Consider the following 25,815-nt stretch of genomic DNA (forward strand, 5'->3'; position numbering starts at 1 on the left):
AAGGCATATTGCCCAGCATCCTCCCTTTGGTCTGGGTGGAAAGGTTTGGGTCACTCCCACCAACTCCGCAATAGACACTCAGAGGAAAGGTTGATGTCTAACACCTTGACAGCCCTCCTGTAGCCACGTTGCTTGCTTCATCCTCTAGACCCATGACCATTTTCCAGGCTGTGCCCAACTCCTCCTGTTGGCTGGACAAAGTCGTCTGTCAGTCAGAACTCCAGAGTTCGAATCCCCACTCAGCCATGAACCTTATTGGGTGACCTTGGGCCAGTCACCATCTCTTAGCCTAACCCCCCTCACAGGGTTGTTGCGAGGGTGAAATGGGGGAGGAGGAGAACCATGTACACCACCTTCAGCTCCTTGGAAGATAAAGGTGGTATATACATGTAATAAATAAAATAAAATAAATGGTGCATATGTGGGTGGTGGCAAACAGAGAGAGAAATAGCACGTGACACTCTGTTGCTTCCAGGCTACCCGACAGGGTTGGTGCTGGAGTCAATGGCGCCATCTGCCACAGCCTTTTCCTAGAACTGTGCATAGCAAGCCACCATAAGGCATTGCCTGAGATGGGGAAGGCTGCTGCATCTGCTGATCTGCGGCAGGTGCATTCATGTCTTTGGGCAATCCATTGAACACATCGCCAACATCAGAGTTTTGCGCTAACCAGCTCACCTGGCCATGTCTGAAGGATGAGGGTTAAAATAAAAAATATTTAAAAATTCTAAACGCTGGAAATGTTTAACAGCTGCTTTTTTGCTTCAAAGCCAATAGAGTATTAGAACTACATGGCTTCCTAGCTTTATATTTCTTAAAACATCTATTCACTACTGATTTCCTTTGTTAACACACAAGTGAAAGAAGGCCAGCAGTTTAATCAATAGTCTGTTCAGTGCCCCCCCTCCTTTCCCCCCTTTTTAAATGAATGTTTCTCAGATTTGGGTCATACTCAGATCCCATTGCAGATGTGACAGAATTATTTTTGTCCACTTCAGACTTATAGGTCTTTTATTCCAATTTCGTTCAGCTTAAGCTGCTGCTGCTTCTTTTTTTCCACGCTTGCCAAAAAGAATTGTATCTGAACCTTTCTCAGCCATACAAACAGCTAGTAGAATAGAAGAGTGGGGCAAAATAAGAAAAAGCAGAACAGTGTGTGTCACTGGCATTGCACTGGTTGAAGTGCAACCAGATATCTGGATCCAAAAATGACATGCGTTTCTATGGAAAACTATCAAATTCTCAAAACACAGCTCTCTGGACTTTTATTATTTAATGTTATATTGTTTGTGTTTCTGGAGCCTTCGCCTTCTGATGAAGAGGCTGAACACCTACGTTACAACACTGGCATGTCAAAGGAGCTTTCGATGAATCCACATGTCTGGTTAAAAATGGCGAGTGTCCCACCCAGGGCTCCGTTCCACTCTCTTTCTTTGTGACTACGAACCAGTCATGCACTACACACTTTCCTCCATTTCTGTTACAATCAAAGAGTAGCATTTTGACTTTGATCTTATGGGACGTTCATCATTCCAAGAGTTCTCTCTCTCTCTTGTGCCATACTAGGAAGATCTGAGCAGAGACACATCTGCATTCAGCATCTGAGCTGAACACCATCACAAGCTTGGATGCTCTGGGCACAACAAAATAAGATCTGGGTGAATGTTCCAGCTGTTATTTTTATAGGAAGCTATTAGAATGCTAAGCATTAGCAGGGAGCTCGTTTATAGGTAAACGTGGGCTTGGTGGAGCTGCTGCGAGGCAGCCACACATTTCTGAGCTTCTGCATGAGCACATTGTATGGAGCTGTGCCAAAGTGCTTTACTGAAAGACAAGGTGCATTTGCAAACTGCATCCCTCCCCCATCTCCTCACATAGATCAGGCCAGTCACATTTTCGAAAGAGGAGGGAGCGCACACCCGTTGGCCGGTTGGCAGGAAGCATCCTCGTCAGAGCTGTGCTGGCTGCTGTTGTTTTAAACACCACCACGCTACCCCTCCAGGGTGACATCAGCTCCATCCTCAAGACGGATGGTTTTACGATTCGTTCTAGCAAAAAGGCTGGGACCAAAGTCAAGCTAACAGGTTCATGATTTGTTGGATCCTCCTTTCTCCCTTGCCTAAGAATAGATGCAAGGTTCATCCCCCCTCTTGTCCCCCAGGGAATCGCAAATGCTGGAAGAGGACACAAATGAAATTCAAGAATGACCTTGGCAAAATTCAAGCACTGGAAAGAGAAATCCAAAGGAAATGAAAGCAGTAGATGTTGGACACAAACCTACCCATCCCAGCCTCCAAGGTTTTAAAAAATCCAGATGTACATTGGTGTGTGGGTGATTAGGTAGGGGATAGGAACAAACCAAGGAACCTAGATTCATGATCAGCTATTACTTTTTAAGCAGGGGTCCACTTACATGTCAAAACACAGACAAAGGTTTATTAACCCTCTCCTTGCCAGGGTGAGCAGGCTCTGGTAAAGCTCTCAGGCAGCCTGGTTAGCCACTGTGAGATGGCCCATTGTCCTGATCCAGCAAGCAAGCTTTACTTATGATCTTATCGTGTCTCCTCCTGATGAACGTTAGCATCTTAGTCTAAGTCACTAGCAAAGGGCTCTTTATTTATATCCCTCTTTGTCATGAACAGCCACAGAAACTCTGCTAAAATTCTCTCCCTTATGCAACTCAGCATCTCAGTTGTGTTTGCACGAACTCTGGAAGAGCCTCTGAAGGTGAGAAGCCGCAAGTTTTGGACAAGACTCCAGTTGGTTTGCCTCAGAAAGAGGAGCTCAGAAGGTGCATCATAATGGGAGCACATCCCAGGGATCGGAGGCCATGGGGGATGCTATGGAGGCCAGCCTGAGCTGCTGGGCTGCCAGTTGTTTCTTCCTAACAAAAGCTGTGGTCCACTATATTTGCTAATTGTTTATTGCTAATGTGATGCTGTTGGATTGACAGTGTAATAACTAACCGTACTACCCCACCTTGCAATTAACCCGAGTGTTAACAGACAAAGGTGGCACAGAAAGAAATGCAATGCAACAACACCTTACTTTTTTTTAAAAAAAACTAAACACTCCCAAACACCTACCCTGTGTTCTTGAAGAGATATTTCTTATATAATTGGAAACTTAATTTTTCAGAATGGTTAAGTAGCCTTACAATGAATGACGCATTGGTATCTTTAAAAGGGGGTGGGGAAGGAGTTAGAAATTCTTAGGAGCTGATTCACTTCTCTGTTCTCTCCCCAGCCAACTTGCCACCAAATTTGTGTATTGAGCTGGTGTCTGGCAATAAGAACCACAATGGGCATTTTACACAGGAAAATCTTGATGTTGCACACAAGTGAAAAACACACACTTGTGAAATAAAAACATAAGAAGATCCTTGCAGGATTAGGCCACTGGCCTATCTACTCCATATATCCTGCATATACAGCGGCCAGCTAGATGCCCATGGGAAGCCTGAAAGTTCTAGTGAGATATACTGGTTAGTGCTGGCTAAGACCAAGGAGGTTCTCAGCCATGAATTGCACTGGGTGACCTTGGGCCTATTTCTCTCTCTTTCTCTCTCTTAATCTAGTTTACCTTCCAGGGTTGCTTTTAGTATAAAACGGAAAACCCTATACTCTCTGGAGGAAAGGACTGGGTTGTAATAAGTGAACAAATAATAATTAGTTTTGTGAGATCAAACCAACATCTGGTTCAGCACTCTTGTGTCAAAAAATGGGCATTCAGATAAAGACAGTCAGTGCCACACTCACCTCCTGAGTTCAGCGGGGTTGTACGGTCCCCTTAAAATGTTGCTAGACTACAACTCCCATCATCCTTGACCATGCTGGCTGAAGCTGATGAGAGTTATAGACCAAAACATCTGGAGGGCACTACATCTTCTACCCCTAACACACACACCATCAATCACCCCTGTCTCTCAGGAAGAGAGCAGTGAGGCAACCATCTCCCTGGCCAAACATGCCCCATGTACAATAATCCAACCTTCACTTATGCTGAACATGCTTTATTCCCTTCTATGGTGGCAAGCTACTTGTTCGGGAGCCAAAAGAGTCAACAAAGGGGTTTTAGATACAGGTTGTTCCCTGCTCTGTGGCTCCACCATCTTCTCAACCAAAGAAAAGTCACATGGGAAGATGGTGGCATAAGGAAAAACGCAGCCACCTAACTCCTCAGAGAGCTAAGCGAGGCACAAAGGTTTGGAACATGCAGACAAACCATCCAGACCAGAAATGGATGACGAGAGCAGAGGAGAAACTTCTCAGAGCTTGACCCAGGCCTCCCCGCCATTCATCCCAAAAAAGCCCTGGCACAAAAAAGGCAGAGAGCAAGAGGCAGACAAACACAAGGACCACATCCTCTGTGGCCGTCCACTTCCTGCCCACAGATATACAGGGAAAACACTGTCATAGTCCCAACTCCCTTTGGACACCCCTTGCTACCATTTTCTCTCCCCAACCACCCGGTTCTCTCTCACACATACATCCAGCTGTGCAAGTTTTCATTGTGACTGCAAGCCACTTTCCTCCAGGCACAGAGCTGCAGTCATCTTCCTCCCCCCATTCCACCTCTCCCTCTCCCTTGCTGAGCTGCTTCTGGTTACATGTCCAGGGAAGAAGCAGGCCAGGGTGACTAGGCCACTGTGGAAGATTTGGCTTCTCTGAGATCGGAGGGGGAAGGGAGAGCAAGGCAACCATTCAACCGTTTGCTCTGGTTTTCAGCCTGCAAAGGGAAGTGCTCGCGCCTGCTGGCAGGCTTCCCCAGAGAGCAGGGCAGCCTGCCCACCGTACATGCAGAGGCACTAAAAGGCACAATGGGCTCTGTGCCACCCAGGACTTCCACAACACCACAGGGGATGCCCTTCAAGCCATTGAGCCCATTCTGAGTGTTGCTGTGTGGTTTGGTTTTGTTTCCTATACTCAAGACACAGCACGGAGCTACTGCTTGAAGCCAAGTTATCCAGCCAGCAAATCATGCCAAGCACAGAAGTGGCAGCCAGCTGGGCAAGAGGGCAAGCAAATATGAGCAGTCCCGTGCCCACACGTCCCCCTCAGTTCACACTCTGTCCCTCCTGCCACAGTCGGCTTCCTCATCTCAGCCTCCATCCATCCACCCATATGCTTTTCTCAGTCTTGACTTTGTACATGCTCTCCTCCTCCCACTCCCCCACCAAATAAAGCATTTGCTTTGGGATTTGTATCCCTCTCTAATCTTCCTCCATATAAGACTATCTGCTCTCACTGCTGAGGGGCATCTTTGAAGGTTAGGTAGATAACATGACACCTTTTCAGCCACTGCACACCCAAGAGGCCTTGGGAGCCCTCTTCCCCAGTGGAGGGGGGCAGGGGGAGATGCCCACCTCCTTCCTGACCTTCCATCACTGTGGGAGGAGAAAACTCTTATGTTTTAGAAGACTTCAGAAGAGGGTTAGTTGTTGTTGTTTGGTCTGCTATGCCTCATTTCTGTTTCTGCTCTTCTCTCCCCCTCCCCTTCTGTTTAGTTATATTTTAAAAATTGCAGATGGCTGTATTTAGGTTTGATTTTACTCACAGCTTTAGATGAGCTGCTCAAACCAGAAATGGATGTCGAAAGAGAAGCAGCTTCTCAGAGCTTGACCCAGACCTCCCTGCTCATCCCAAAGAGCCACAGTCCCCAAAGGCAGACAAGACAGAGAATCACATCCTCTGTGTCACCCACTTCCTGACCACAGACATGCAGGGAAAGTTGTTCAACAGAAAAGTAGGATATAATTTAAAAGCAAAGGAGCAAACCTAGCCTGTTGGTTGTAGTGTCTTGCATTTGTGCTGGGCTGCCAGAATCTGTTCCAGTAACAAGCGTAGCTCTTGGATAATGTAAAAATAGATGCATAAATAAATAATATGGAAAGTGCCTCTAACCAGGTCTAGAGTGCCCTTCAGTATTTTTTTTTAAAAGAATCACAAACTTAGGCATTCCAGCCAAGGGCAGCTACATGCTGCTTTGTGTGTAGAAGATCCCAGTTCACCAGGGAGGACTGGCAATGTCCTCCCATCTGAAATCCTGGAGACCCATTGCCAGTCATTGGAGACATTGCTGAGCTAGATGGACCAATGATCTGACTCAGAATAAGACAGATTTCTATCTTCCTGTACAGATCCTTTTTGGCTACTTGACTACCCACTGGAGGTACCTGCAAATATGCTTGAAGACTACTGAGAAAAGCCCTGGTCCCTGCAGTGTCTGCCCTATAGAGCCATGCTTCTACTGAGCAGTGTGTGTGTGTGTGTGTGTGTGTGTGAAGGGCTGTAAAGAACTGTCATGGATGTAAAAGGAGGGTTGATACTTTGTTCTGCCTGCATTTCAAGTCCTTTCCATACTGGCTGGGGCACAGAGGGTTGAGGGGCAAGATGCTCCTTTGCGAGCTAATGGGGCTCCCTACAATTACAGCCAGGCACCAGACGCTCTGCGCAGCATTAGGTTAATCAGTTAAAGGGTGCAACAGCAGCTCCCGGCCACATTCTGTGCAAGGAGAATTGGGGGAGGGAACAGCAGACACGGCCTGCTGTGTGAAGAGGGGAGAGGAGGGTGGAATCCATAAAAACATCTGTTCAGATAAAGAACACAAAGAGAGGGTGGGGGCAAGATGGAGCCCCTTAAACCCATTATCTGCTCCTGCTCCCTTAGTGCCTGGACAGCTCAGACACTGAGCTTAATGGCCCAGAAACTAACAGAGGGTGGGAAAACCTCTAGCATCAGTCAAGGGGAAAGCCAAAGGCCAAAGTGGCCCAAAGACCATCAACCCCCCAGTCCAAGCCACAGCTTAGCTGTGCTCCCACACAACTCTTCCGCACTATGGTCCCGGAAAACAGAATTAGGACTGCCATGGCTAGCCATTTACTGCTCAGTCATCTGGTGCTGCTTCAGAAAAGGGCAGCGACAAGCAGACCATGCAGCACGCAGCATCACTGCTCACATCAAGGCCACTGTCAGCCCTTAGTTTTCTTCGGCACTTCTAGGCCAGAGTAAGAAGGCACTCTTGCTTGCACAGCAGTAGCCCATTGCTGCATTCATAAGACACCTGTCAGATGTCTGTACAGCTGGAGCTCTTGGGAAGAGAGGGGTATACAGGTTACAATGGTCAGGGGGAAACCAGGGCTTTGGGCTCCATCTCCTGAAGGCAGGCTGCAACAGGCCAAGTTGCCCCTGGTATGAAGGAGACTTAGCAGCAGCCACGAATGGCGCTTGGAGTAAGTGTTCTGGGTTACAAAGATCAAGCCCAAGTACACATAGGCAATAGTAGAGGCCAAGTGAGGCCGCAAGTGTTTCCCAGGCAAATTGCTTCGCCCCCCCTCATCTATCACACACAAATTGTTGCTGGACCCCTGGTGGTTACTTAAAGAAAAGGTCCTTTCACCTTTCACTGTATAAATTATAATTGAATAACAAACTGGCACATGAAATAAGTATGGATTCCTACAACTTGAAAGTTTACTCCATCAAAGTCAACAAGACTGACTTCGGAGGAAATATTGGAGACGGTTAATGTGAAATGTACAGTTATTTCTCTTTCAGGAATCAACAGGCAAGACTATTCATGACTAATTTTTTTTTCCTGCTTTGCCCTCCCTTTTCCCCTCCTCTCCCCAGTATTTTTTTCTTCTGCTGCCTGTGTCCAGCATCCTGAATAAGGACATGTGGAAATATGCATGTGCGCATGCGCACACACACCAGCCCTCTTCAACTGTATTGACGGGAATTCCTTGGGCACAGAGCCCGAATTTGCTCATTTGGAGGAGGGTAAGGTGACTGTTTTCACTTTAAAAAATACAAAAAAACCAGACACAGCAGCAGCTGAGTGCCACTTTCAATCAAGGGAGCACCCTGTCATCTCCTCTCCCCAGAGAAACAGAGGAGTAGATGCTACATGAGCGTAGCAAAAATCCAGCGTGTGAATTAGTAACACAGACAGACATAAAATCCCCAAATGGCTCATCCATTTCAGAACGAGTTCTGGGTTTAACGCGTCTGTTGGGGTATATTACTCATTCACACAGGAGGATGCACCCATCATCGCAGAAGCAAAGGAGGAAATCAGATGTGCCAAATCTGCCCCCTGCATCCCAACAAGTCAAAGTTCAAAGCCTCCCTTGTCATCACTGGAGAGAGGCTTGGACACCAATAGACTGTACAGACCGGCTGAAGGGTGGGAGATTCTCGGGGCCAGTTTTAAGGGTCACCCACAGCAACCAGACTCTCACGCCCGCCTTCCCCTCCCAGAAGGAAACTCCTGCTCCAGCGAAGCTTGACAAGCATAGCCCCGGTCTAGCAAACGGATCATCACCCCTTGCTCCCAAAAGGTCCCCACCGGACCCGGTTCTGTTTTCCGCTGGAGACCCTGCAGCTTTCCCCCTCCCTCTTCTTCCCAATGCCAGGGTTAAGTGTGAGGATGGTGGGGGAAACGAGGTGCTCCTCCTTCACCTTTCATGGGCAGAGAAGCCCCCCTCTGCTCCTTGGATCTAAAGGGAGAGAAGCCCTTGGCCTCAACCCAGAGACCCTTGGATCAAAACGAGACCTGACCCCCGACACACCCACCCCCCGCCCGGGCAGTCTCGCTCAGCCGTTTGACGGCAGCCCAGCCGAACCTAGTAGGGGCGCCTGGGGACGGGGGCGACCCCTCCTCTTTGGCCGGCCAGAAAGGGATTCCGCGCGCCCGCCGCCGCGCTTGAAGGAAGGCGCAAAGGCAAGGGAAGAAGAAGAGACCTAGTGTCGAGGGACTAGCAGCTTGGAGGGGGCGGGACTGTACCCTCGGGCTCGTCCTCGCCGCGCTCTCACCTCCTGCAGCTGGGGGTCCATCTGCTCCGAAGGCAACGCCGATTCCAGAGGCAGTGGCGCTTCTCCCTCATAGGCGTCCACCTGGCCTGGTGAGGCGGCGGCGGCGGCGGCGGCGCCCTCGCTCCAAATCTTCAGCGCCTCCCCGGCGCGCTCGGTAGCAAGAGCCGCAGCACGAGCATCCCGCAGGCAGAGCGAGCCCAGTGGCCGGCTCCAGCCTCGGCTCCGCCCCGACGCCTGATTGGAGCCCGAGAGCGCCTTGGGTGGCGCCTGCTTCGCGCCAGCGCCGGCCTGTTGCCCCACCTTCGCCTCCGCCCGCCTCGAGGCGCGGAGGGATCAGGGAGGTCACTCCCAGGAACGCGGACCTGGAAGTCCTGCCCCCAGTGATCCCGTTTGTGGGTAGCGGGAAAGCACTCTGCACTTGCTCAGAAGCTCTCTTGTTCGCGCTTAGCGCCGAGTATATGTTCCATGGCTTGAGACCTGGAGATTCTGAAATGCTAAGTTGGACATAGCGACGCGCAGGCTGGTAATTTTCTTTATTTTCACATTTGTCAGCCTAGTCAAAGATCAGGGATTATGGGTGTTGTAGTCTCCAAAAATACCTGGAAGGCCACAGGTTCGCTGTACCTGTTACACACTGTCGTGGGCTCTGCAGACCCTCCAAGTACCCCTATTTTCAAGGAACTTCCCCGATTTAGAGAAGCCGTCCCGGTTCCTGATTTGATCTTGCAATGTGCCACTTTTCCTTAGGGTGTCCCTATTTTCACTGGAGAAATGTTGGAGGATATGGAATTATCCAACCCCGAAGCCGTCTGAAGGCAATCCTGTATAGGGAAGCTTTTTTAATGTTTAATATGTATTTATATATGGTGGAAGCTGCCCAGAGTGGCTGGGGCAGCCCAGTAAGATGTATGGAGTATAAATAGTAAAATTATAATTATGAAAAGGGACGTCCCTATTTTCAATGGAGAAATGTTGGAGGGTATGTGCCTGTTGTATTTCTTTATTCTGCAACAGCTTGTCTCTCCACTGATTTTAATACAAGAGGATTCTAATATTTTGGTTAAATATATGTGGGGTATGTGTGTTAATTGCCCTTCAGTATGTTTTCAGCATTTAAAATATCCACCAGCAGATGTAGTGTGTGAAATGACAGGCTGTGCACCGCATGGCGCCATAGTGTTCAAGTGCATGCATGTGCTCTTAGAAAACAAGAAACAGTCACCCACCCACTCAGAAATGGAATAGATGCCTTGGGACACTCTTCCCCACCTGTCTGATTTATTTTTTCTTTTTTCTTTTTGGACTACAACTCCAATTAGTTCCTGCCAGTGTGGCCAGTGATCAGGGATGCTGGGAGTTGTAGTCCAAATATCTGGAAGTCAGCAAGGGAAGAAGTGGAACCATTAAAAGTGGGCAAGACCCAGAGTGACAGGGGAGGCCCAGCCAGATGGGCGGGGTATGAGTAATAAATTGTTGTTGTTGTTATTGTTGTTGTTATTATTTATTATAAGGCAGTTAGCTCACACTAGTGTGTGTGCATCAGTATGTATTTATTAAAATATGTTTTTATACCACTTTTTATTTAAAAATCACAAAGCAGTGTACAGCAGAATATAAACACTACCACAAAACCACAACCTGTACAGTGGTACCTCAGGTTAAGTACTTAATTCATTCCAGAAGTCCGTTCTTAACCTGAAACTGTTCTTAACCTGAAGCACCACTTTAGCTAATGGGGCCTCCTGCTGCTGCCGCGCCGCTGGAGCACGATTTCTGTTCTCATCCTGAAGCAAAGTTCTTAACTTGAAGCACTATTTCTGGGTTAGCAGAGTCTGTAACCTGAAGCGTATGTAACCTGAAGCGTATGTAACCTGAAGCGTAAGTAATACCACTGTATTGTGATAACAACAATAATAGTTAATCCAATGCAAAAAGATTATAAACAGACGGATAATAATTGCCAACAAAGGTTTGGGGGAAGAAAAGAGTTTTTGGTAGGCACTGAAACACCAAGAATATGCCATAACTCAGAGAGAAGTTTGCATCTATGTTGCAGCTGTTGCATGTTAAAGGAGACTGATTTGATTAATCATTTTGAGTTTCGTTTAGTTAAGCAATACATTCATCAATTTAAACTGAATATGTTTGCCTATAAGAAGAAAAACATTTTGATTTTTGCAAGGCACCCATTGTTTGTAGTTGCTACCTGCGTGGGGCACCCTCTTCACAAATGCAGCCTCCCTACTCGGAGGAGGGGACATCTATTCTCAGCAGGCATGTACACCACAATCTTTTTAAAAATACTGGCTGTTTGAAAACATTTACAAATCTCCTGCCCAATTCATTGATTGAAATATTTTAAACCAATTAATCTATTAATTGACTCAGTGTTGCAACTCATGTTTGTGTGGTTGTGCTGAGCAAGATGGGTGCTTCGTGTACCTGATGAGTGGGTTGAAAGTCCATGAAAAGCGCCTGCCAAAATGCGTCTGCCACAAGAACTCCTTTTTGTTCTGGTGAAAGAAAGGATGAAAAGAGATGCAAAGCTTGCTGCTCGGTGTCTGTATCAGATGAGAACAGAGTGGCTTTGTGCAATCACATGAGAGTGTCTTTCCAAAAAGGTGCATGAGATACTGGAGATTCCACCAGTTAACACTCATGGTGATGTGTGATGAATGCTAGGAAGTCTCATAGAATTAGTCTTGTCTGGCAGCACCCCTGAGCAATCTGAGCCTAGTGGGTCAGTTCTTCAGAAAGAGCTACATAAGTGCCACGCCCTTTAGAACACCAGTTCTTCAAATATCTCTCTATGTCTGCAGTGATAAGAAAGACGTTAAGGTCTTTGAGAGGTGAAAATTTATATTGGGTCCCATAGATGGAGAGCATAGCTAGTTTAGGATCTGGCTGCAAAATTTAGCACATGATTCTAGTTATATCTCAGGAGTTTTGCTTCCAGAAAAACCCTCCAGACTGTGATGCAGTTCCTCAGAACGCCAGGAATGAGGCTCTGGCACAGATGTCTTTCAGCAGGTATGGGGATGTTTGTGTGCCAAAGGAGTGAACAAAAAACACTGCTGCTGGGATTCCTGTCACTTGCTTTGCCAGCTCTGGAAAAGAACGGAAACATTCTGTTCCCTTTGTCCCACATTCCCCAGAGCTGAGACTTCTATCTGGAATCTGCTAGGTGCAGAGGCTAGTAGTACAGTATGTCAGATTGCGGCTTTAGATGGATAACAACATAAGCTACAAAACCCAAAAAGGGAAACATGATCCCTCCTCTCTCTCTTTATCTCTCTTCTGGTCTATAAGAGAAAAATGGGCTGTTTCCCCCCCTCCCTTGGTATCTCCTTCAAGTGCCAAATGCCCATGAATGAGAGGGTGGGGCACACCATAGTGAAAGAACTGGAATGTTACAGTCATTGATCAGGCCATTCCCATTTCCTCCATGAAGGGCAGCCACAAAGCCACAACTGGAGGGAGCCAAGAGGACCTCAGTCCAAGTGCCTGTTGGCAAAATAGTGGCTCCCATCCAAGGCCATTTCCACTGTAACCTGAAACACTGAAACTCATTCTGTTTCTCTTGACTCTTTTCCTGTGACTGGGACTTTCATCACTGAATCATTGTGGAAATCAGACACACAGCACATCAGGGTGTGTGATGCCTTACTGAGCGTAAGAGGGAAGGTCCCTGCTTCCAGGGGCTTAAAGGTAAAGGGTAAAGGGACCCCTGACCATTAGGTCCTGTCATGGCTGACTCTAGGGTTGCAGTGCTCATCTCGCTTTACTGGCTGAGGGAGCCAGCGTACAGCTTCCGGGTCATGTGGCCAGCATGACTAATCTGCTTCTGGCGAACCAAAGCAGCGGACGGAAACGCCGTTTTCCTTCCCATTGGAGCGGTACCTATTTATCTACTTGCACTTTGACGTCGCAGGGATTCGAACCTCCAACCTTCTGATTGGCAAGTCCTAGGCTCTCTGGTTTAACCCACAGCGCCACCCGCATCCCATCAGGGGCTTACAATCTAAAAATTAAGGGTACTCGGAATTGTGCAGAGGAAACTACAGCTCCCAAGATTCTTTGCAGGACCTCATGTGCATTGAATGTGTGCTATGGATCTGCCAGGAAGCAAGGAAATGACCAAGGAAGGGAAAGCTGGGGTGATTAGGAAAGCAATAAGTGATTGTTTCAGTTAGATGTGTTTAGGCTTAAATTACAGAGTTATAGTAGTAGGGTATGCTAGCAAAGGAGTTGCTCCCTGTGGTGGCACTAGAAAAAAATGGGTGGGGGGGGCAAAATATATTTCTATGTAGGTGAGTTGTGTTCCACATATTAAGAACTCTGAAAGAAAAATAACAGTGTATGTCAATAACAGTCTACAATTGGGGGGGGGTGAGCTTCTTTTTCTGGGGGTGCGGATTAAACCACAGAGCCTAGGACTTGCCGATCAGAAGGTCAGCAGTTACAATCCCCGCGACGGGGTGAGCTCCCGTTGCTCGGTCCCTGCTCCTGCCAACCTAGCAGTTCGAAAGCACGCCAAAAAGCGCAGGTAGATTAATAGGTACTGCTCCGGTGGGAAGGTAAACGGCGTTTCCGTGCGCTGCTCTGGTTCGCCAGAAGTTGCTTAGTCATGCCGGCCACATGACCCGGAAGCTGTACGCCGGCTCCCTCGGCCAATAAAGCGAGATGAGCGTCGCAACCCCAGAGTTGGTCACGACTGGACCTAATGGTCAGGGGTCCCTTTACCTTTACCTTCCCCCCGGGTACTGCCCATGGTTCTGCCAGAGTTCTAATAAATATGTTTTGAGGAGAGATTTGAAGTGAATAAAGTGGAGGGAGGGATGAAGATGGGGGAAAGAGCTCAGGGATGGCATGGCGGGGAGGTGGGGCGGCTAGATGCACCATCAAGAGCCAGGGATGGGAAACCTAAGCCTCAGAGAGTAGAAATCGGATGCAGAGGAGACTGAAGAACTGACAAAGCTGGGAGAGCTTTGGGCAAGAGGCAGGATCATCCAGGACTCTGTTGGATCCTGTGTCATTATTTCCCAAATCCTGCCTAGGTTAGCTTTTTCTTCCTTCTGGGAGCCCCCTCCTTATCAAGCATTTTGAACACAAGTAGGCGATCCCTATCTAGGATGCTCTCCAGTTGCAGGGAGGGAGCCATCCTGTCTGCCTGGGATTGGCAAGGGCCTGGAGATGCGCCTGGTCACTGACACAGACCTATCAGCACATCAAAGGAGGGTCTGGTGAGCACCCATTTCCTGCCTTCCTGCTGCAGCTCCTTGGATGAGGTCATTCAAGAAGGGGAGGGGGATGCAAGGGGAAGGAGAGGAGAGAAGAGGGATTTGCCTGCCCTGTAGCACTGAGAGGCACTCATGGACTTCTTCCATCTCAGTCCAAATGCATTCCCTCCCCCCCCCAATCCCCCACCATAGGACAGCACCTATGCTCCCCTACGCACACCCTTAGCAGGAAGCAGCCAAGAGGGAATTTCCCATTCTGCTGGGGGCTGTAGGAAGTGCAGCAGGAAATGTGTGCTATGTCTGTGCATAACCCACCCATATCTCAAGGTGTGTAAGCTTGCCAGTAGATGAGACATGCCCTGAATGAACAACTTCGATTCAATGATGTCACTAGCTCCATATGAGTCAGACCTGCTTTATCAAAATATAAATAGACAGGAGCTTCTGCCTGAGGGCAACACCTACCTTACTCATGATGGCTTCATGCGCCATATTTGGGGTGGGATCTCCCCAGATGCACAATTCTACAATTTTATGATTGCCTCTAGGTTGATTGCTCATCCTTTTCCCAGTCTAGGATCATTTTGCATGAAGCGCTCTCTCCAATTTTTGCTAGCTCTCCCATATTTCCTTTCGATCAGAGCATAGGGAATGGTTTTGTAGTGAGTCGTGCCATTATTCCATCTACCTCAATGTTGTCTGCACCAACAAGCAGCAGCTTTCCGGGATTTCAGCCAAGCTGTCCCCAGGCCTATCCGGAGGTGCTGGCGACTGAACCTGGGACCTTTTGCATCCATGGGAGGTGCTGTGCCCTTTGAACTTCAGGCCTCCTTTTCTGGTCCTTGGGAGATGTTGTCCAATCTTGAAATTCCTAATTTTGGAGATCTTAGAACAAAAGATTTATCCCTCTGCCTATTTCTTTCTTTCTTTTTGGCATACTAACCAAGCCATACACTTTCTCCTATGGTTTGTTTTGTTGATTTCTTGCATAGATTTCCCAGATTTCTTCCAAGGAATTCCAAGAGGCATACATAGTTTCCCCTGTTTCCATTTTATCCTCACAACAACCCTGACAGGTAGGTTTGGCCATCCAGTAAGCTTCATTGTTGAGTGGGGATTTGAACCCAAGGCCTCTGCAGTCTGACATCCTGAACATAGTGATGATATTTTTATGTAACTAAGTACAGTACTGTTTCACTCAGACTTTGCAAAATGTATATAAAGTCTGAGATAAATGAAAAATACCAACTCTTTCCACGCCCATAGCCATATTTACAAATCCCTGTTTCCGACCACAATTCTTCTAGTTTTTCTAATGGTTTCCGATAGTAACTCCTACAGTCCACATCTCTACTGTTATGAAAGAACAACCAAGAGTCTTGTGGCATCTAGAAGATTGTAGATTTATTGTGGCATAAGCTTCTTTGGACTAAAGCCCACAACATCAGATGTGAACTCTCTAACCCATGAAATCTTATGCCACGATAAGGCTTTAAGATGACGCAAAACTCTTTGCTGTTTTTGCTGCCATAAGACTTAACAGGGATACCCCTCTGGAATGTATGCTTTGATCAATCTGCCTTAGTTAGCTGTGGTGGAGAACTCACTTTTGTGTGTGTTACGGTGTTTCTCGCCTGTCTCAGCAAATCAGGAGGTTGTCTAGCCTTTCATGGTAATGAGGCATAAGAGTGGATTGCATTTCCTTTGGGTTTAGTTTTTGATCTTTTAGCACTTAGCAATGCACAGAATTGTGGTTGCTTTAGTTGAGGTGACTCCTCAAAACTGAGAATTGTCCTCTGGATGGTTAACATCTGCGGCGTATACCGTAGTTTTGCTTTGCTGCTGTTGCTCTAGAGTTCTGCACAAATAAGATAGATCTTTGCATGCAGAGCCGTAGGCAAAGGAATCCAACTTATCTGAGTCATCTCACAATCCAGAGACAAGGAACTTACAACACTGCAGATGCTGCTAGGCCACATTTCTCATCATTTCTGGCATTTAGCAATGCTAGCTGAGGACATGAGAGTTGAAATCCACCAACATCTAGTTCCCCACCCCTGCCATAATCTCAGACATATTCCCTGGCAGTCATGTTACTTTGAGTAAGATTTGCTTCAATATTTTATTAACCGGCTGCAGTTGTTAGGCCTGTTCATCGCCCAACATATTTCTTGTGATGAGAAATGGGTTGATATGAACCCAACCCTCTCAGTTGTTTCCCTCAAGATCTGTGCGTGGAAACTAATGCAGGGAAAGGAAGTTTTTGGGGGTTAATATCTTTTGATAGGCACACAACTTACACAGGTGTTACATTCTGGGGATCGGGCCTAAAGCCAAAATCATGTATAGTCAAAACCCATTGGGTTCAATGGTGGGTGGGATTGCCAAATACAGTGGTACCTCAGGTTAAGTACTTAATTCGTTCCGGAGTTCCATTCTTAACCTGAAACTGTTTTTAACCTGAAGCACCACTTTAGCTAATGGGGCCTCCTGCTGCCGCCACGCCACCAGAGCACAATTTCTGTTCTCATCCTGAAGTAAAGTTCTTAACCTGAAGCACTATTTCTGGGTTAGCAGAGTCTGTAACCTGAAGCGTATGTAACCTGAAGCATATGTAACTTGAGGTACACTGTACATTTTTTCCAGAACCCCTCCCTTTTCTGTTCCCCTTTCTTATTTATTTAACTTTCCCTCCATGCATGTAAAGCTGAATGCATGCAAGTTGCAGACTTACTGTATTCATATTGATCAGCTTGCATGACTATTAAAATGTATCAGTTCATGAATCTCCAATGTGAGGATGGGTTCTGGTTTCTTCCAGACCAAGCATACAATGGGCAATCTGCCCGATTTGTTTCCGTAAGAGTTGCGTGAAGGTTATGAGATGTTGCCATCAAGGTGTTACTATCCTTTGCTTTTCCACTGTACTGTAGTTTTCTGTCGCTTTTCTTACCCCTCAAAAGTTTGATTTTTTTCTTTGCCAGGGCAGGCAGGAGGGAGTGGATTTGTTGTGCAAGAGAGGTTTTATTTAGCTGTTGCTGCTTGTTGCAATGTGTCCACTCTCTTCATGGTGGGTTGTGAATGTGCACTCTGCTTGCTCAAAGGACATCTACCTGAGTGTGTGTCATGAGATAAGCTCCAGCCAATCTTCAGATTTGGACCTCAGGATAAACAGATCCTGCAAATCTTTCTTATCTGCCCCAAGAGCATATGTTTGTGGTAGAAATGAATTTGAAGGAATGCCTGTGCAGGAAAGAAATAATTTCACAACTTGAACAGTTCTGCAGTCCTATACTGATGTTCCTGTAACAACTGTTACTTTATGTTAGAGACTTCTGTGATTTGCTGTTTTGCTTTTGTAGTGCTCTTCATATGAATAAAAGCAATAAAAATGTGTTGGGTTCTTATTTAAACAAAAGCAAAAACCAGTTTGCAACTATTATATTTTTATTTCACAGGATTTCTATACTGCTTCATTGCAATATAACCTCAAAGAGATTTCCAAAAATAAAAATAAAATAATAAAATACAGTAATCAGGTTGTGTGTGGTTGTTTTTTAAAAAAAAACACATTTAAAAACATTCAAAAATAATAAGCTTAAAATTCTGCTAAAAGCCAGATTAAAACACATGTCAACATTACTGGACACATTGTCTGGCTACAAACGTGTGCTGCGTTACTCTGACAGTGCTGGAAGAGAGAGGGGCTTGGGCATTGCTTGGCTCTGGTCTTCTGCATTTTCAATCAGTGACCTTTTCTGGACTTGTTTCCACCCCCTCTCCGTGTTGCTTTTGTAGGAATTAGGCCTGGCTCCCTTGAGATAGGATCGTGTTCACACCAGCTGTGCCCTTGCTCCAGTGGAATGAGATTAAGGGGGTGTGAGAGGCTTTCACAGGATCACACTGGGGACCTGTGACACCTGCTCCCACCAGAAGAGAAGGGGATTGCCTAAAGGGCATTGCTATCCCAGTCAAAGCTGCCCACTGGCTGGCATTCCTAATGTAAAATGTTTCTGACTGCGAGCCGAGAACAGGCAAGGACAATGCAATGCAATAGCTGCCTCTTCCAATAGCTTGGGCAGTGGCTGCTGACTTTGTAGTAGATGTGATCTGACCTAAGTGGATATCATTTAGATCCTGGTATCTCTAGGATCCTCCTAACGTCAACCACAACAATAAAAACAGCAGCAGCAGCAGCAATGTTAATGTTGACGTTCGACCATGGTTTGCTTGTTTATTATTAAATGTTAACTTTATTGGGAAGACAAACTGCATAATGCCATCACCTGTCTCCATAGTTATAAGCTTGTCCCATCCAAAATGGTCCAAACAAAATGGGGATTTGATCCCCTATTCCAGACCATCTTCGGTTCACAAGCATTTCACTCAGCAATGTACGAGCTGCAAATGTGCTTCATTCGCCCAGGATTATTAATTACTTCTCCACACCCCATTTTTATCAGAAGTTTTGCTAACCATAAGACTGAGGAAATATCTTGTACACATTTCCCCTTATTGGAGGAGGGGTGTGGAAGAAAGTGTGGTCTCCTCGGTTGTGTTGAATGCTAAGCCTTTGCTCTTTTGGTTTGGGTGTAGGACGGGGTGATGGGATTTTGTGCCTTCCAGTTTCCATTTGTGATGGCTGATGAGCTTTGGTGAGAACGTGCTTCAGTTGCACACCCTTCATTATGAGGTGATATACTTCAGCTTGTTCCTAATATTATTTTAAATATACAGTCGTACCTTGGAAGTCAAACGGAATCTGTTCCCAAAGTCCGTTCGACTTCCAAAATGTTCGGAAACCAATGTCCTGCAGCTGATTGGAAGCCGCGCTGGATGTTTGGCTTCTGAAAATCGTTCAAAAACCAGAACACTCACTTCCATGTTTTGATCGTTTGGGAGCTGAGGCATTTGAGAGCCAAGGTACGACTGTATCTTACTAATGAGTTAATATCCTTGCTTTTACCTAGCAGGGCTGAAGATCTGTTTGTGTCCCTGTAAACTCAGTGTGCAGAAGGTCTATTGGAAAAGATTCTCCAGCTTCACCATATGCTGATATTTGACTTAGGGTGCATAGAGAGGAACCAGGTTTACAAGTGGCAATAAAATAATAATAATAAAAATGCACTGCTGAAATTGTATTCTTTATGAAGCAATGTATCTCCCAAAGTTTGGCATATTTTCCGCCTCTTCAAGCCGGAATGAAATGTGTCTGTCTCTGGTACAGTTAGAAGCTTTGATATTACCTCTTCCTGTCTTGGCATTGTTGCTTGGCTGCATAAGTTCATACTCAGAAAGGCAAGCAGAAATGAGCTGGTGATGTAATGGCTGGTTTGGGTCATGCATATAGTGTGTGTGTTTGTGCATGGAGTAGATACCACATTCTTGTTGCAATTGCAGTTGCAGAATAAATAGAGTAGTTTGGGTTGATCTAGGGAACATTTCTGTCCTTCCTACAACTAGCGGTGTCTTTGTGCTGGCACAGGGATGAGGAACCTGTGGCCCTACAAATGTTGAACAACGGTCAATGGCCAGGAATGATGGGAGTTGTAGTCCAGCGGTATCTCGCAGGCCTCAGGTTCCCCACCCCTGGACTACAGCAGGGCTGGAGTGAGTTGAGAGTCCAACAACATCTGGAGGGACACATGTTTTCCATTCCTGGGCTGTCAGAACGCACTTTCACTGCAGAAGGTTAGGCAGGACACCCAGTTGAAATCACCGCCACCCTTTCAGTAATATGTAGTGCCTTTCTTGGCCAGGGCTATACATCTTTTGTGCTTCTGCAACATCTTCATTTCATGGCTTGCCTGCTGTTCCCCTTCCAGCAGCCTGCTCAGCTTTTTCTAGCAACTGGAGTCTTGTCTAGCAGGAAGAGTCCATCTGCACGGAGAGGTTGGTGCCCCTGAGTCAAAGCCAACAAGATGCCATCACCTTTGACCACTGGCCAAGCTGGGTGGGACTGATGGGAGTTGTTGTACAGCAACTTCAGGAAGACATCACCTTGGCTTTCCCTGCCCACTGGCCAGTTCAGGTTTTTTGATGCCAAGGGGCTACTGCCAGGGCTTCTGTGCACATCCAACAGATTCATCAGATCAAGCCTTTCTGAGCATGGAGGATGTAATGATGGAAGAGCCTTCCTCTACTGTAGCCTTTGCCTTCCAGATTGTTTGATCAACAACTGATAGCATCCTGGCCATTGACCACACAGGTTGGGTCTGATGTGGGTTGTATTTCAAAACATGGAAGGCACCAGGTCGAGTCTACTGCACCTCTCACTGTAATGCGGTTGGTAAAAGTACCCCCCCCCCAAAAAAAAAGTGTGAGGGGAGAAAATGTTGCAAACCTTTTGATACCTGGGACTGGCTCACTCACAACCACCTCCTTCATTGGCCCCCCTGCATTGTAGTTGCTGTTTACCACTCCCCCCACTAACAGCAGCTCTGAAGCACAGTAAGCCCTAGGATGGATCAATAGGCCTCCCTTCCAATGGGCAAACCTGCTTTTGAAGCCTCATACTGCCTGCATGCCCATTATTTATACTAGATAGTAAAGTGCGCATTCCCCTTCTTGAAATCATGGTGTGGAATTAACTAGTTATTGCCTGGCCCTGCACCATGCTTTATAAATTGGCAGCACTGTGCTAAAAAGAGGATTTTCCAGTCACTAAAGGTAAGAGATAATGTGGTTCCTTGTGACACTTAAGAGCCACCAAAGTGAAATAAGCATCATATTCCTCAGTGCATGTGTAGGGTAATTGCAAGTTACCTAAACACTCCCCCTGCCCCTTGCCCAGGCCTGCATCTTTCCCCAAGACTGAGCTACTAGAGCCAGCTCTGGCACTCTGCTGCCTCCTAGGGAAATTCACAAGAAGTACATAAAAATAAAGGTAGCTGTTTTGGTCCATAAGCACAATCCAAAATCCACAGCTGGACAGTTCCTTTTGGGGGGACCGACCCCAAGGCCACAAAATCATGGCAAGTTTTGAGGTCTCCAGAACTCTTAATCAAGAAAGATGTTACACAAATCAGGGTGGGATTGGGGGGGGGGGGGGGAGATGGATGTTGTAGCCTATAGCCATGAGGTCAGCTCTGTAGATTCAGTTCTAAGATTGGGATCTCAGGCTGAATACAATTCTGTAACTGACATAGAGTTTCATAGCAGAGTAAGGCAAGAAGTTGTTGCAGGCCATAGTGTGAGGCAAATCTTCATGGCCTGTTCTGCCTTTAAAGCCAGCTGTTGGAGAGAGCTGTTTCCTATTCATGCTGCATCCCGCAGATGTAAGAGCAGACACCTGGATATCAGAGCACCTTTGCTACTATCGGTTTTCTGCCTTCTTCTCCTGATATGAGAAGAATACATGCGTAGTCAGCAAGCCTTGTAGCTGTATCAGACAAAGTGTGCTCTGGTTCACAAAAGCATGTGCCATAATAAATTTGCCAGCCTTTAAGATGTGGGGTAAGCACAAAGCTCTTTGCTGTTTATGCTGCAACAGACAGTGACCCCTCTGGAAACCATACTTAAAGTTACCCTAGAATGGGGCAAAGAAGCAAAATGGTTTTTAAAAATAAAAATGAAGGGCTGAAAAAGGATCCTGGTTCTCAAGCAGGCATCCAGTGTTTATGCTAGAAAAACAGGGATCCTTACCACAACTTTTATGAGGCCCACCTAAAAAGACTAAGGTGAAGAAACTCAGGCCCAGGAGTCTAACACAGACCTTCAAGCTCTTGGAACTTTCCCCAGGCCACCCTACTCACCCCTCCCCTCTACCATGCCACCCCCCCATGTGCTTTTGCCTGGCTGGCATGTGTCTTTGAACTGTGGCAAAACCTCTTTCTTGCATGGATGCAGGATGGGGAGCTGTGCCTGGGGGGGGGGGTGTTGAGCCCTCTAACATTTGTGCAGCTGGAATGAAGCCCACTGTAGAAAGATGAGTCACATCCCTTACTTTGCCCATGTTTGCTTCTTGTCCAAGCCTACCGCTGGCACATGCACGTACGCACACACATACCCCAGATGGTTGCATGTGAAGTAATGTGTCCCTTGGGTTGGAAAGGTTTCCCCACCCCTGCTATAAGCACTAACCAGCGCAAGACTCTTCACTGTGCCTGGACTGTGTCTCTCCCAAAGAACGCACTCTGTGCATATTTTGCCAGAGAGCCTGCTCTGCTGGTTCTTCCTGGCTGAGGCCCCTGCCTTCCTCCTTGTTTCTCCAAGAAGGTAACAAATCCTCAGTCCACAGTGCCTCTGCTGTGCTAGGATGTTGATTCTCACACAGAGCAGTTCCTCTTCTTTTCAGAACTCCAGGCATCTGATCACTTCCCTGTTACCAACCACCAGGGGAGCATTTATTCATTTGCATGTCTGTTTTCTAAACCTGAACATTTACCCCTCTCCAGGTGACTCTTTGTTAAGCGCTAGGCAAAAGGAAGATGATGTGTGGTCCAAGGCAGCAGGGAGGTGGAGGGTCAGTGGAAATGAAATGAGAAAAGGACCAGGTGTGTGTTGTGGAGAAAATATTCCAGTTTAGGAAAATTCTATAAGATTTTGAAGATATCTTCTGCAGCCAAGAAGATAGGCAATCCCCCCCCCCCCCAGATTTCTCAGTTTTGGGGGTTACAGACTGAGAAGCCCCATATAATTACAGTATATTATTATCCATTCTCCCTCCCAGTGGGTGGCGCTGTGGTCTAAACCACTGAGCCTCTTGGGCTTGCCAATCGGAAGGTCAGTGGTTCAACGGGGTGAGCTCCTGTCGCTCTGTTCCAGCTCCTGCCAACCTAGCAGTTTGGAAGCACATCAGTTCAAGTAGTTAAATAAGTACCGCTGCAGTGGGAAGGTAAATGGCGTTTCCATGTGCTCTGGTACTTGTCACGATGTCCCATTGTGCCAGAAGCGGTTTAGTCATGCTGGCCACATGACCCGGGAAGCTGTCTGTGGACAAATGCCAGTTCCCTCAGCCTGAAGCGAGATGAGCGCTGCACCCCATAGTCGCCTTTGACTGCATTTAACTGTCCAGGGCTTCTTTGCCTTTTTTTTTTTTTTTTTTACATCCATTCTGACCAGGGAAAGCAGACCTTGGCAACAGGGTCACAAGGTAAAGAAAAGAAGTAAGTTTCTGTGTGGCACTGCTGCCTTAGGAGTACAATTTTGCGAGTTTGGCTTGTTCCACCAGGATGAGGAAAAGCTCACTTTTAATGCTAAAGGAGCATTGTCTTCCTTGGCATCCAGTCCTTTGACCCTGTTAGTTCTGGCACAGGAATCTCCCTTATTACGAGTACTCCCTTGCCAGCGTGGCTGGCTTATGCCAACTGCAAGTTTTGCCCCACTGATTACAGCTAAAGTTGTAAGGACTGAGTTCCCCTGTTGCAGTGCTGAAAGCATGTCCCAACATGCTGTGTCCATGGCAAAGGGTGTTTATTTGTCCCTCTGTGCAGTGAGACATAACCTGGTTCTTCTTTCTGCAGGTGACTGCTGTTCCTGGAGGTGGTAAGTTCCCAACTGCAGAGAGTGTTGGGGGCCATGGAAGAAGTTTGAGATAAGGGGGACTGGGTGTACTTTTCATACAGAGGGGGAGGGGTGGGGAAATGGCACCTCTTTGGACCACAGACACCTTTGTGTCTCAATACTTACTCTGGTTGCATTATCACTCTGACATGAGGGCTATAGCTAACAGTGGAGAACAAGAGCAACAAGAGCCACAGAAGTACTGAATTTTGGTGGCCCAGGGCCCACCCTATCAGATGCTTGAGGTGTTATGCTCAGTTGGTATTAAGTGGGTCTACACAAAGGTATAAAGAGATTTTGTAAATAGTCAATTGTCACAGGCTGCAATTTTTTGCATTTCATTGCCGTTTGACTCCACTGTGTACACACCTCTTTATTTTGAGGGTTGCCTTGTTCTGCTCACAATCCTGTGTCTTTAACAACTGCAGTGACAGGGAAAGCTTTGCCTGCTGAGTTGCTTTTCACAACTTACCTAACCTTTCCCCATTCTACTTTCTCAGGCTGCTGATGGCGTCGATGGAAGCCCTGTATGCTGCTCTGCAAGATCAGATCCAGTCCTTTGAGGGACACATAAGAAGCTGCCAGCAAGCTTTTGACATTGACACCCTTTACAATGTGTTGCTGCTGCTGTCCCCTGATGCAGATATCCAGAGCCTTGAGCAGCTGGAAAAGCTTGTTGAGTCCAGGGAGCAGGATGGACAGGATAGAGTGAGGATCACAGCTGGCTGTGATAAGTGTGACATTGCCAGCTACATCTCCTGGTTTGTCACCTATGTGCGGTACCTGGGCTCCTTGAAAGGGTCATTTGACACCAAGGTTGTGTTTCCATTGTGTGAAAACCTATACGTTAATGATGACTCGCTTGATGCATTGAACTTTGGACACAGGAGAGGACATGGCCTTCGTGCCCCAGCATCCGTTGCACGCACAGCTAAGCAGTTGTTCTCTGTCAGGAGGAAATGGGCTTTGCTCCTGAAAGGGGACACAATTGATGCACAGTTTTTCAGCCCCCAAAGCTGGCTTGATGTGCAGGGCTTTGGCAGCGCCTGTCCCTTTGGGAAGGTCTTGAGGTTAGTTCCTGACCTCTTTTACAAGGGCTTGGCTACTGCCCAGCTTGCCAGGCTGTGGGTGGAGCGCCATGCCAGCAACCATGGCACCCGCCCAGTGCCCTCAGATCTAGGCTCAACCGAGAGAGGCAAAGGACTGGCTGTGGACAGCTTGGAACACCGTGGATACAACAGTTCCCTTTGCCAGCCTGGGCTACCCCAAGCCCAACATGATTGCTTGGAGGTTTGGCCGCCGCCGCAAGACACCAGCAGCAGGTGCAGCAATGAGAGGGGCAGTTCCATGAGAAGTGCTAGCCAGGAAAGGAACGAGCTGCACGAGATCCATGGGGAACTCATGTCCCTGCTGTGGCGGGAGGAACGTTCTCTGAGCTTGGAAGCAGAGATTCAGGAGGTAAACCAGAGCATTTCCAACCTGCGGCATCACCGAATGGCTAAGGAAAGGGAACTGGAAGCCCTTGAGCAGCAACTGGAGAAAGACCATTTGAGTGTGCCCTGCCCACAGCGCCAGGCTGTTCTCTGTGAGCTGGATGCCTTGGGGAGGCAGCTGAGGCTGGAAGAATACCGCAAGAGCATCCTGCAAGGTGACTGGCTGCTAGAGTTGGAGGTCAGGCCAGTCCTTATGCGACCAATAAATACAGTAAGAAGCTAGGAAGTTAACCGACTGTGGGACCCAAAGGTGGGCAGTATGCTGCCAGCCCAGAAACAGAGCGGGCTAGATCCCTTGCAGCTGGAAGGTGGTGGGCCTGTGGCTGGAACTGGGTCTCGGGTGGAACCAAAAAGTGATGAACGCAGGGATTCAAAAGGGAGAATAGCAATCTTGGGACAAAGGATGGAAAAATTCAGTCCCCTTTGAGAGATGAAATGTGTGTCTTTTTATCTTTCTTCCAGCTGCAGGAACGCTTCCAGGGGCTTGCACAGCTATTGCAGGGTAGGGAAGAGGTTCCCCTGGATCTTCAGCTCGCCAATGAAACATAGACTCTCCCTTCTGCTTGGTTGCCTGCCTCTCAGATGAAGGTCAACTTGCTTCTGGGTGCATCACTTAATATATACCACCTCAAGCCTAGCTTCCGTTAGGTTGATCGCGGCAATGTATTTTACTTTGGGCTGCCATTCATGACTATCCAGAAGCTCCATTCAGTGTGAGACACAGTGATCCATCTCCTGTCACAGGGAGCATTTTAAACCAC

General features: G+C 47.2%; 2 protein-coding genes across 2 annotated transcripts in view; one reads left to right on the top strand and one right to left on the bottom strand.

Moving 5' to 3' along the window:
* Positions 1–9,150, bottom strand: part of LOC114602469 (unconventional myosin-X-like) — a 77,153-nt gene extending 68,003 nt beyond the window's left edge. Inside the window, exon 1 of the mRNA XM_028740721.2 lies at positions 8,818–9,150. Within this exon, the coding sequence (XP_028596554.2) occupies positions 8,818–8,838 (21 nt within the window). The 5' untranslated portion in view covers positions 8,839–9,150. The remainder of the gene's footprint in view (positions 1–8,817) is intronic.
* Positions 9,151–23,797: 14,647 nt separating this feature from the next.
* LOC114602503 (uncharacterized) lies at positions 23,798–25,599 on the top strand. Its single transcript, XM_028740807.2, has 2 exons — positions 23,798–25,209; positions 25,517–25,599. The coding sequence occupies exons 1-2, from the start codon at positions 24,069–24,071 to the stop codon at positions 25,558–25,560; spliced, it is 1,185 nt and encodes a 394-aa protein (XP_028596640.2). The 5' UTR covers positions 23,798–24,068; the 3' UTR covers positions 25,561–25,599.
* The last annotated feature ends 216 nt before the right edge of the window (positions 25,600–25,815 follow it).

This window comes from Podarcis muralis, chromosome 1 (assembly GCF_964188315.1).
Source record: "Podarcis muralis chromosome 1, rPodMur119.hap1.1, whole genome shotgun sequence".
NCBI classification, from domain to species: Eukaryota; Metazoa; Chordata; class Lepidosauria; order Squamata; family Lacertidae; genus Podarcis; species Podarcis muralis.